We start from the raw sequence: 12,859 nt of genomic DNA, 5'->3' as shown, positions 1-12,859 counted from the left end.
TTAGCATATTTTTATAGATTATTATTTCCTCCACAACTGTTGCAACTAACCACTAACACTGAAAAAATGGATCAAATACACAGAGATTGCTAAACCATGGAAACGCAGCACCGTGTGGTATAGCATGCTGGCAGTGAGCACAGCCTGAGCAGCAGGCTGGTGCGGTGCTTCATGATGCACCATGGCATGGACAAGACAAACACTGCAGCAGCAGCAGAGCAAGGGGAAAGGAAAAGTGGCAGCTCGCAAAAGGGTGACAGAAAAAAACACAAGTGAAGCTTCCACGAAGAGTTATTTTTTAGCTGGCAATACTTGGATATATTGCCATTTGCCCTACCAGAAGATTATGACTGTACCCTGCATGGGGCTGGCCCACACCAAGACAGCGACAGGGGTCTGAGGCCAGCCCCCGTGGGCAGCAGCGCACACCCAGGAAAGCAGCAATTTTTTTCACAGCATTTACATTTTTACTGGTCTTTTACTTTTTTACTGACACTAGAGATATGAATGGGAAGATGGACGTTTTTCTCCTCCGCATTCCTGCTTCCAGCACGCTTCTGCTAGCACTAGTGCCTTGCTAACCACAGGGTAAAGTGAGATGGTCTGTCTGAGAATGAACAAGAGAAAGAAACTTGCAGGGTGGTTGTGTGGGCACATGATGACTTGTGTTAGCACCAGCGGATGGGGAGGGTGGGAAGAAAGGCAAGATAACCATCTTCTGCAGCAGTGACAATTTATATACACCTTCAAATCATTTGTTGCATTTAGAAATATGCTGCAACTTTTAAAGTTTGCTAAATATATGTAGGCTTGAACAACACACTCATTTGAACTTGATGCAAATTAGCTGGAGGCAGCCTGCAGCAGCATTGTCTAACACCTGCTACATCACCAGCACTTACCAGTTTCTGAGCTGGAACAAGCAAATATTATTTTATGAGAACTGAATACGTGCATGTTTGTTGACAGTTCTTGTTAGGAGAAGGGATTGCTAATCCACCATTAAAAGTAACTACATTATGAGGCACAAATGCCTGCAGAGCCATTGGCATCTGCCCGTCAAATGCAGGATGCTGAACTCCAAGCGCAGGTAGACTGTGAACAGCCATGCAAGCATTGCAGTATTTATTAAATTCATTTGGAGTAGCAATTTTTATGTCTAATTAGTAACATTTTGTAGTAATAAATGCAATAAAAATGCTCTAAAGCTGCCTCTCAATAATATCTGGTGGCATACTTGTATCTACGCCAGAGGCTTTGGGCTCTGCTCGTATACCTGTGTCAGGTAAAATGTATTTGCAAGTGATGAATGATGCCTGCAGAAGTCTGTAGTTGCACACCAGGTTTCTCTCTTCAAAATGGGACTAAACTATCTAAGCCACTCAGACTAACCTGGGTGATACTTCAAAAGCTGCAATCTGTATCGATACTTGTCCTGCCCCAGTACTTTCCACCTGCTTGGAAGAAAGACACTACAATGTAAGTACCTTTATATAGCTTAGCTGAAATTAGTTCTGTGGGATAATAACAGAAGATTGGTGAGGAGGATTGTAAAGATGCTCAAGTGACTCGCAGCTGAGGTGTTGAAAACCACATATATCATACTAATCACATATATCATACTAATCATTGTTTGGCCTTGTGTGCTTGACAAGTAGAATGTCTGTGTTTAGATAACCCAGGCCTGTGACAGACTCAGAGGCACCCTATCCAACATGCTTGAGATTTCTGCCCTGCTGTGGGACAGATCAAAGCACAGTGGAAAACTACACCTGCCTGAATCCCCAATACGTAGGTGAAAGCAGCAGGTCCAGTAATGCACACTCTCGAGGAAGGACCGAGCTCCGTGGTGCCTGCGTCCCCACTCCTGTGCCTCTGCCCGGGTGCTTCTGCAGAGATCCCCTTGTTCACGAGGTAACAAAAATAAATCTACTCTTTGCATTTTGTCCATGTTGTGGTTGTTCCTGCGTCCTGCCTTTGTCAGCTCACACAAGTTCCAATGCAGATTCCCAAAAAGGTTTCAGTGTTGTGAGACTGAGTAAAGAAATCTGGTTCTACTCACAGTATGTATCACTGTCTGCACTATTACTTTTTCAAAATGGCAATTATGTGTAAGTGAAAAGGAGAAAGAAGAAGAACATTTCCTGGTATTAACAGCATGTGAAAGCATGCGCACTGACAGTTTTGCGATGTAGCAATTACCTTGCAAAGTCACACCCTCATTACTTCAGGGTAACTCATTTGTGTAGTTATAACCAAAAATAAGAGTGTATATACAGGAGTTAGCATTAGACTGCTGGGGTGGAATAGTTATTTTGAGCTATTTCTTCACATGGAAATAGTTCTTAACAGTGCTTACTTACAGGGTATCTCCAGGCTGTGGAGAAAAAAATTGTTTTAATGAATGAACATTATTATCCTCCAAATCCTGTGATTCTGAGAAGAAAACAATGTTATTGAAAGTATCTCTCTTTTGGCAAACACTGTAGAAGAGAAGCACTAAAGAACAACAGTCAGCTCTGAAGAAGAATTTTTATCAGACAGAATAAAGGCAGAATCACTGCTGCAAAGAATTTTAGAAACTGTTACACAAACTTTAGTTCTTATGTCAACAGAAAAAATGCAGATGAAGATTAAGCAACAAGCAAGATGTTTCTGTTGCTGCTGCTGTTTCTCTAGTTTATGTAAAGGTTATTTCCAACCACCCAGCAGTGACTGAAATATCTTAAATTCTGTGGTTTTCAAGTCACTTGCTGTCAGTTTTTACAAAGCAGTGAGTTACCATGAATGACAGACAAATCCAAAGACTTTAACAGGAGCGGGTAATGTCTGAAGCCCACGGGCTCAACAGATTAGGAGACAATATTATGCACTGTACATCATTCTTACATTGTTCTTACCATGCAGTCAGTTTTTGAGCACTGGATAGCTAAATCCTTTTCACTGTTTTTTGGGTGTGGTGGTTGGTTTTTGGTTTTTCTTTTTTTTTTTTTTTTGTAGTCTGCCATCTTTAGCTGCCCAGGCAAACAAGTAAGACGGGATGTTTTACGCCCAGCTTTTGTGTTGTGCATCAATTATAGTACGGCACCTTCTAGAACAGAGACAGTCACAGACAGCTTTTGCTCTTGAGCCTCACAGCATCTCTGCACATGTGGAAAAATACAGCACCTTCCCCAAGAGTCACCAAGCCTTTGGCAGGAGGGTGGAGCTCTGTTATTCTGGCCAGCTACCCTGTCTCACTAAACCATTCTTTTTGCTTCAAAAAGGCCTGCATCGGGAAACAAGTGGGCTGGCAAACCAGGTCAGTGCATGCTTGCATCAAACAGAAAGCAAGCTCTTCCCCAAAACTCACCGGTTCCTGGTTCTGAGTTCAGACACCCCAAAACTTGTCCTGCACAGAGCTCTATTGCCACCCATAGTGGTATTTACCAACACTGCTCATGAATCTCCTTATCTAATACGCTGGCTTCCATATGTGCACGTAGGCTTCTGTTCACACACGTTGCCAGCTTAGAAAGTGCTTTGTTAATACCATTCTTCTCTATGTGGATATAGGTTTTGCAAAAACATTTCAGGATTTCAAAGTACTTATGTTGGTATTTGAAACCATGAGTCATGCCAGGGACTAGAAACATGGCACTTTGAATGAAACTGGCTAAAGCTGCTGGGGAACTGCACCTGCCATTTGAATATATGTGTTTGAGAACTACCATCCTGACCGCTTCTTCACATCTCTAAGACAAATATATATTAAATTTGAACTTCAGGGGGACACACACACAACTTTTCTGGGTACTCCACTTGTAACAGCAAGAAATGTAACTTGTTCTTACTTAACCAGGGCTAATCCTAGAATAAAAGAGAAATAGTTTATGTAAGGGTGCAGAAAAGACTGGATGTGCGAAGGAATGGTACTTTCCATAAAATTTAATGGACTTTCCGCACTACAGTGAATCTACAGCTAGTCACTAAACATGTGATCATTCATGATCCCAAAAAGGGAACAGCACTGAACATCAGAGGGTATTAAATGCAAGCAAGAAGCTCCCAGCAATGCCATCATTTAGGTCTGTAAATATATGAATTACAAACAGTGGTCCAAAGAGATGTTGTGAGTTCCGCAGGTTTCTAATATGACGGTGGAGGTGTTAACTTGGATTCAGGTATGCATATCAAATTCACAAAGTAGTCATGCATCAAATAGGTAGTGTGGACATACTTACCTATTAGCCTGCAAAAGATTGATTATTAAGATCTGCCATAAAAACTATTTTATCTTTGCCTCAATCTTCAATGTTCGGGCATTTCTTTCTTAAACTTGTTCTGTTGTTTAAGACTTTTCAGCCTAGAAATCATGCTTCTAATTTTTTAAAATGAGTATTTACCGTCAGATTTGTAGCTTGCTGGGCTGTAGTGAGAGAAGTTGCTGGTCTGTTAAGCTATGGAACAACATGCATATAGCAAACACTAGTTCTGTTCCAAAAAACGCTAGGGCTGAGCTGGGTTTTAATCCCTTCTGTTTTTGTTGGTAGTCCGGAACAGCAATGTTCTGATAACAGGAACCCTCTATCTTCAAGCCTACATTTTAGTCGCAGGCAGTTTATTCTAACCTGATCTCATGCCAACCTTTTCCTTCAGTTTGAACTGCTCACTTTGCTCTTCACACGTATATATACAGACAAAAGCTGTAGCACTCTCTCCGTTTAGCCTCTAGCTATCCCCTGCTACATTTGCCTATCACCCTTGACAACAAAATTACTTCACGTCACATTATTATTACATTTGTTTTAGGCATCTATCTGCAAATCAATTTCCTTCTTCTGTGTTGTCACACCAGAACAGTTTACACTGGTTTATTTTAAGCTTATGACTGAAGCTGATTATTCTTACCAGAGCAGATAAAACCTCACTCTTCATGGACTCCCGTGGGAACATGTGAAGGCATACCCAGGCTCCTGTCAGAAGCATTGCATAGGGACTTCTTTCAGTAAAGTGGAAGCAGGAAGGTGACCCTGGGCTAAGTCATCAATACTCCTTGTACGGTCCACTACAACTGCGTAACGTCTAATGATCAGCCTAAAGAAGCTCCTTGTAGTTCATAACAACTCATCTTGTGACAAGGCTTTCAGCTTCATGCAAAAGTTGCCCCTACCACCCATTGGTCCCCCTGTCCTAATTTAGGTGATATACAAAACTAGAAATAAATAACTTCAAAATTTAAAATTTGCATAGTGGTATTCTCCATTTCCTTACTTTTTTTTGGGTTTTTTTGCACTTACAATGTGTAATTTTACAGCCAGCTTCAGAATCACTGGTCTCTGATTTTACCTTGTAATACGCATTCTAGCAGCTACGTGAAAAAACTAATTCATTTGTACCTCGAGCTACAAATACAAACCTACATTACAAAAATACAAAATTAAGTGCAAAACCGTCTTAATATTGTGCACGTATCTAGTACCTGCAGGCCTAAATTACATCATATGGCTCTGAAGGTTGTAAATATGTAAATGCATTTTATTTAAGATGCAGAACAGACAACAGCAAGTAACACAACCAGTCAGCTCATCTGCAGCTGCTAATTTCAGGTAAGGATCTCTTGTGTGGGGATTCACTAGTTACTCTATTTCAGTAGATTTGTAAGGTAAAACTGCAGCCACCTTGGAGCTGAATTTCATTTTCCGGTGTAAGAGACTCCAAAATATTCTGTTTATCATCATATCTGAATTAATGTCAGGATAACTTGAATCTGAATCCAGGACTAAACCTGGTTTATTTCTTAGGAACAACTACTGCTGAGGTTGGAAAAGACAGCCAGAGCTGACCCGTTACTCTACCACACTCCCGCTGGCACAGCTTGTGCTGCAGCCTCTCTGCTACAGTTGTGCGGACGCCAGGAGCACGGCAGGGCCCAAACGTCTGAAGCACTGAAAATAAAATATCAATTCAAGTGGTCGGATGTGTACTTCGAGCAGTAGTCCCTTGCGGCCTGCAGGGCAGCCAGCACCCACGCAGGCCCCGAGCCGGGCCGGAGGCCCGCCGTCCCGCCCCGGTACTGCTCGCACGGCCGAGAGTCACGGGAAAAGCGGCCGAAAAAGCCGCCGCAGCGGGCAAGGCCGAGGCCTGCCAGGAGGCGCTGGGCCCAGCCGTATCCCCGCTCGGTCCGGCTGCAGGCGCCCACACCGCCGCGGTTACGGGCAGGGGCGGGGCCAGGCCGCAGGGCGCGGCCGCCCCGGGCTCCTCACCCCGGCGGGGGCGGCGGGACGGGTCCGAGCCGGCACACGCGGCCCCCAGGCGCGCCGACAGCGCCCCCCACCGGCCACGCCGCTGCCCAGCGCGCCAGGTGAAAGGCTTCCCACGCCCCGATTGGACGAGCCCCCGCGAAGGGGCGGGGGAGCCTCACGTGAGCGGGGACGGCGGGCGCCCCCTGGCGATGGCCAGCGCCTCCCGCCGCGGCGGCATGGAGCGGGGCAGCGTCGCGGCTGGCAGCGGGGCGGCCCGGGCCCCGGCCGAGGAGGGCGAGGGCTGCTCGGGCCTGTGGGAGCTGCCGGTGGAGCGCTGCGAGAGGCGGCCGGAGTGCGGGCGCTGCAGGTGACACGCGGCGCGGGGCAGGGCCGTGGAGGAGCCGCGGGGCCGGTGGGCCCGGCCACCCCTCGCCCCGCCCCGGTCTCCGGGAGGCTGCGCCGAGGCCCCGGGGCGGTGCGTCGTGTCGTGGCGGAGGCGGCGGCGCAAGAGCTCGGGGCCAGCGGGGTTGGGTCGCTGAGCGACGGGGCGGACGGGTGTCGGTGACGGAGCAGGGAAAAGAAGCCGCAGGCGCAGGCAGCGGCTCGAGCGTGGCCGGAGCGTGTGCGCCTACGTCACCGGGGCGCGTGTGCGTGCGCAGGCCGCGGCAGGTCGGGGCCCGGGTCCGGGAACGGGAACGGGAACCGGGCCGGGGGTGCGGCGGGCAGCAGCCGGCTGGGCTGGGTGGCGGAGGCGCTCGGTGCCCTGGGCGCCGTGCTTGGTTCGTGGATGGGGGCTGGCCGGTGGGCAGGGCGCTCTCTGGCTGTCGCTTCCATGAGGTCGAATCCCCTCTTGTCTGGGAGTTCGAACTTTTTTTGGGAGTTTTGAAAAAATTTGATATTTCTGGGGTTGCGCGGTGGCTGTTCAGGGACGGGTTGCGAATTGGTCGTCGGGTGATGAGAAAAATCGTATATCGTTTATTTTGCATATTCATTATTAGTATTACTATTAGTAGTATTATGGTTATTATTAGTAGTATTTCCTTTATTGCCGTATTAAACTGTCTTTATCTCAGCCCAGGAGTTTTCCCTTTTGTCCGTTTCTGCTCCCCATCCCGCTGGGGAGAGGTGAGCGAGCGGCTGCCTGGTGCTTAGTTGCCAGCCGCTGGGTTAACCTGCGACAGGTGCTTGGTCAACACAGGAAACTAACCTGATCTAGCAGCTTCGCAGCTTGTCTTGGAGTCTGACCAGGCACCGGGGAATGGAGGGGTTGCTGTAACTTGGTGTGCACTAAGGTTATCTTTTTAAAGCAGATAGTGACTTTTTCTCTTACAGAAATGTCTCGTGGCCTGATTATATGTCTATGTATATATGCTCTTTTAATGGAGTGAGTTGGCAGTATGTCAGTTGTTCCTGAACTGAGAATTTTGTGCAAAACCACCAAACAAAAGAATTTCCAGTACCTGTATTGTTTTAATCTGTTTCTGTTGATTGGTGAAACCTTGAACCCATGTAAAGTTCTTTTACTTGCAGTATCTGGCTGGCAAGAAGACACCTCAGGCCTAGAAACCCCGTGTGGGAAGAATTATCTTTTTATTTATTTTGATTGTGGCTTCTACCTTCCTCTTCTGCACGTAGTATTTAAGGTGCGAGCAAGCCAGAGATTTACGCCTTGGGTGATGTGTTTCTGCTTGTTCTTATAAGGACTCTTCCTCATGCAATGGCTGCTTAGTTTCCTAGTAAACTTTTGGTAGGGGATGTTGTTAAAAATCTTTTGGGAAGTCAAAGTTGATTTTTGACAACTATAGCACCCTCACCCCTTTGTTTCTCAAATCTTTCAGAGGTCTTAAATAGTTTTGAGAAGCAGGATTTGCTTTGGCAAAAGCCATGCCAATTTTTCTCATGTAAATAATTTTTTAAGTATTCATTAACCATATTTTTAATTATAGTTTCTGCTTACATTAACGGTTTTATTTGGTGCAGATTTTTTTTAAAGTTGTTTCATGTTTGCCATTTCTAGTCCTGAGGTGCCAAGAAACTGCTAGATGAGAGTTAATTGTCATTCCTTATTCAGCTTTTTAACCTTGAGTTCTTTTAAAATGCCTACAGGGTGCTGCTGATTATTGTTGCTTATTTTGTCAGTGTGTTTTATAACCTCTGCTCTAGTTTCCTCAGTTTTGGACAGATTCTCTGATGAGTCACCTACAAAAATGCTTTCCAGAATAGGTATCTCCCTGTTCTTTTTCACAGTAAAACCTGAGGGAAAGCATTTACTTGGCTCCTCATCAACATGTAGTATTAAACCACCAGCTTACTAAAGAGCTCTGAAGGAAGAACACTTGCTGTGAAGAGCATGGGTACAGTGAGGACAAACACGGAAAGAAATGTAGGGGCAGAGAAATGAAGGGGGTTAAAAAGACCACAATGCTGCTTGCTTTTTGAGAAACAGGGAAAGTGGCAATTTTTTTAAAACTGAAGTTTTGGTGAAGATTACGATGTAAGACTGAATTGCATGCTCAGTCTGTCTGCAGTGTATCCTCTCCATTCTCTTCCTCACAACTAAATTATGCATGTCATTGAGTACAGCATTCTGTGGCATGAGTTGAAGAAGCAAAACTGAAATAAGTCAGTGACTTGGGGAACATCGTGGGAAGGAATATTGCGAAACTGGATTGTTACCCTGAACATTATCATGATGGTGATGATTGGGGCAAGTATCTAACTGAATCCTTCAGTTTTCTAGAGTGGATTTTTGCTGTAAAGCGGCTTAATCAGTCTGATATAAGAGTATCTGGAATCACCGTTTATAGTGGTGATGATCTGAATTCAGTACAAAAGCACAGAAGAATGGGTTCTCTTTAGCATCATCTGGTAATTCCTCATGGGGATGAACTTGAGGTTTTGGCTTTTTTTTTTCATATGGCAAGACAGCTGATTGACAGCTTTGTGTGGAGTACTCAGTCAAGATGTAAAAGAGAAATGTGGGAGTGAGGTAAATAAGTTTTCATTTTGGGTCGTGTAAATGACCTGAGTGTGCTGAAAGAGCAGAATGTTTCTAAGTGTTATGTGTTTGAGACTCTCCACAATCACCATAAGCAATAGAAAAAATTCTAGCATTTGCAATAGCTTATGGTGGAGAATTTGAATGAAATAATGTAATGAAATTTTACATTTTGAGGGGTTTTGTTTGTGTAAGTGCTAGTTTAGAAAATTTAAAAAAGTGGAAAATGATCCTACTTATAGATGGTGTTTGAGATGGCAAGCAGCTGATACAAATGAAATAAGTGCAGTTGACTTTGTGCTGTTTTATTCATGATGCTACAATTCAATACATACTCTATTTGTCTGCCAAAACCAAAAGGTCAGTGCTGATAAACTTTGAATTGCTGATGGTTATTTGGTCACTTCTTAAGGCTTTCTCAGATGACTTAAATGTTCAGCTTGCTTTCAGAAGTTGAAGTCCCACACCCAAACATTGAAGATGTTAAGTCTTAGGAATAAGCTCAATATAGTTTCCAAGTTGCTGTTAGCACGGAAAACCAAAAGAGCAGGCCCCACAACTGAAGCGATATAGGACAATGATTTCATTTTGTGGTGTGACATTCTGAGAGCAATATAACATTTTGAAATTGTGTGAGTCAGAGTTCACTCATTCTAGATACTTGATGTGCTGTTAGAGAAAAAGCCTTTTTGTAGTACAAAAGCAATAAATACTCAATGACTTGTTACCTCAGATCTTAACTCTGCATGTGCAGAATTTTGCTGTAGTGGGAGAACTTTTGAGGAATGTTTGCAGGAAAAACTGACTTTTAACTGTGAGTATCGTTTATGATTGAGGGGCATTGACATGTGTTTTGTGGACCATCACAAACCCCCACTGGAAAGTCATCTACGTTTGCAGGACTAATTTATGTTATAAAGTTAGGATAACAACCACCGGTGTTTTCTCAGGTTCTGCTATGATATATGCCGTTATACAGAGGGGAAAAAAAAACCCCGAATAACTTTAATCCTTTATTATAAATACTCCCTTTGCCTATATCTAAAGTGTTATAGATAGTGTACTTTATCTTGGTACTGTGTGAGTGTTCTTGATAGTGTTGATAGATTGGTAGTGACATGTGATGGCATAGTGCTGCTTCATATTTTGAGGAAAAACATAATGTTTTTACGAAAGTGTCCCACATTTGTTAATAATCCTGTTAAGTCATATAAAGGCTGGGTCTGAAGAAGCAATGTGGTCTTTCTTCAACATAATAAATATATGCAGTAAATTTGTAGCAGTTTGCTATGGTATTGTAAAAGTAATTTTTAAAGTTTATTTAACTATCAGAGAAAGTGTCATAAGCGTACATTAATTCTTTTGTCAATGCTTGCTGCAAGATACAACTTCATAGCCTTTAATTTCTTTGATGTTCTTAAAAATTAATTCTAGGCATTGATTTTCACTGCTCTAAGTTTATTGCAGTTTTTCAATCCCTGAAAGTGTTGATGCCTTATCACTGCTAAATAAACATCTTATGTAACTGAAACTGTATATTTCCCCATGATTCATGACTTGTAAGAGGTGACTTACTGTTCTGTGGGGTGTTTTTTGGAAAGTTTTGTTCTTCTCATGTTATGTTTGCATTGAAAAAAGGAAAAAAAATTAACCTCACATGGTTAAGTGACAAGCATCACTTGAGTGAATTTTATTATTCCATGTTCTTAAGTGGTGTATCAAAGGCAAGTTTTTTAAACACTGTTAGCACTTTCGAAGACTCCTAAATCAAAGCAATATTTTTGCTGACTTTACTCATTTTCATACAGTTAAATGCATAATGTGGGTTTACAAGTGTATCTGAGAACTTGCATGCAAAAATTACATGGATGAATAAGGTATTCTGCAGAGTTTAGAAGGAGCTACATTTGTGCATCATCAAGAGACAGAAAGGAAAAGGCTGAGCAGATGAAACAAAAATAGCATCCATTCACATGCATGTTGGCAGTGACTAAAAGCCAAGTTGTGCCAGTAACAAAGAGTTGGGTTCACCATGTGACTGGGAGGACTTCTGTAGGTTTTCAGGGGGAATTGCTGTGTCTCGGCAGTGTGTGCATGTATTGCACTACTGTGAATGAGAGTAACTGTCGTGTAGTCCATGAGGATCTCTGTTATTTGTGGTAGGTGCAGCAGTGATGACAAGATACTAGTAATACAGCAATATTGCTTCTTTTAAGTCTGCAGCGTCATCTCCCACTATCCAGAGATAACCAAAATTGGCATCAGCCAGCTCACTTAGCATGCACAGATGCAACCCATCAGGTTCTGTGGACTTTTGAACATCCAGTTTCTTCAAGTGCTCCTTAACCTTGTCCTCCTCCACTGTCGCATTTAAAGGGGAAAAGGAGTCTGGTAAGTGACAAAAGGAAAGCCCTCCTGTTGAGTCATGAGGTTCAGAGAAGACCCCCTTGCATTCTAAACTCTCTCTCAGAGAGGAGTCTAGGAGCGGCTGGATCAACTCCTAGTCCCAGACTTGGTCAACGGTTTATGTCTAAAGGGTTAAGTGTGTAGCCACTTCTCAGATTCAGCTTGCCTGCCAGAGCCTTTCCAAGGACTTTCACTGAAACAGTTTCTCAAGTTAAAGCAATAGGTAATTTATTCAAGCGACAGGTATCACAGATTTGGGGTTGCCATTGATAAATGCACTGTCTACAAAAGCTGAGCTCGAGGTAATGGTCTAGGGCTTTAGTTAACCGTGTGTTCCTGGGGATACCTCTGACAAAGTCAGAGGTGCGACTCTTGCCAAAAAGGCGTCCCTTCTTGGGGGGGGAAGAAAGGTTCAGGCCCGTCAACCCGTCCATCAGGTGCAGTTCTCGCTTGCCTCCTCCTCCCACAGAGAGTTTTCAAGTGCCAGTTTTTATATGTTTGAAAATCTTTTTGCAAGGTGGGACTAAGTCAATTGTGTTTTATTGGCTCTTGGCATGGAATGCTGTGTCGTCACAAGCCGGACGCAGCCCTGTGGAGCAGGCATCTTGGTATATGCTCAGGGGGGCCAAATGTTTAAGCAACCTCTGGCTGCGCGGCCTCTGTCAGGTCCCGGAGATTACTTGATTTACAATGGTGGGCTATGCCCCTGTTCTGTCTGATAAGCACAAGTCACCTGCTCCTTTTATTAACTCCTTGGCTCTTGGTGCCTGAGTCTGATCATGTCATTGACAAGTCCAGCAAGGCCAAGACCACACTCCACCAAGCATAAGGTTTTTTTGCTCCATACTTCCCCCTCTGGTTTCAAGGGCCTGAGATTCCCAAAGGCTGATTTTACTGGTAAAGACAGAGGCAAAGAAAGCGTTGAGCACCTCAACCTTTTTTCTGTCCTGTGTCACCAGTTCCCCTGCCCCATTCAGCAGCGGGCTTGTGTTTTCCCTAAATGCCTTTATTGCTGTTTATGTCATTGTAAAAGCCTTTCTTGTTGCCCTTTAAATCCTTTACCATATTAAACTTCAGGTCAGCCTTGGCCATCCGTGCGTGCTTGGACAGCAGCTCTGTATTCCTCCTGGGTCAACTGTCCCTTCTTCCATCTCTTGCACATTTAATTGTTTTTTTAAGTCTGAATTTAGTCACGAGCTGCTGGCTCATCCATGCAGGCTTCCTGCTGTCT

At 44.0% G+C, this 12,859-nt stretch overlaps 1 protein-coding gene across 1 annotated transcript in view; it reads left to right on the top strand.

The window, feature by feature from the left end:
• The first annotated feature begins 6,460 nt into the window (after window positions 1-6,460).
• DTWD2 (DTW motif tRNA-uridine aminocarboxypropyltransferase 2) overlaps window positions 6,461-12,859 on the top strand; it is a 98,766-nt gene continuing 92,367 nt past the window's right edge. Inside the window, exon 1 of the mRNA XM_075410725.1 lies at window positions 6,461-6,591. Within this exon, the coding sequence (XP_075266840.1) occupies window positions 6,461-6,591 (131 nt within the window). The remainder of the gene's footprint in view (window positions 6,592-12,859) is intronic.

Source organism: Opisthocomus hoazin, chromosome Z, assembly GCF_030867145.1.
Source record: "Opisthocomus hoazin isolate bOpiHoa1 chromosome Z, bOpiHoa1.hap1, whole genome shotgun sequence".
Lineage (NCBI taxonomy): Eukaryota > Metazoa > Chordata > Aves > Opisthocomiformes > Opisthocomidae > Opisthocomus > Opisthocomus hoazin.
The sequence above is the reverse complement of the archived record's forward strand: the minus strand, read 5'-3'. Positions and strand labels throughout refer to the sequence as shown.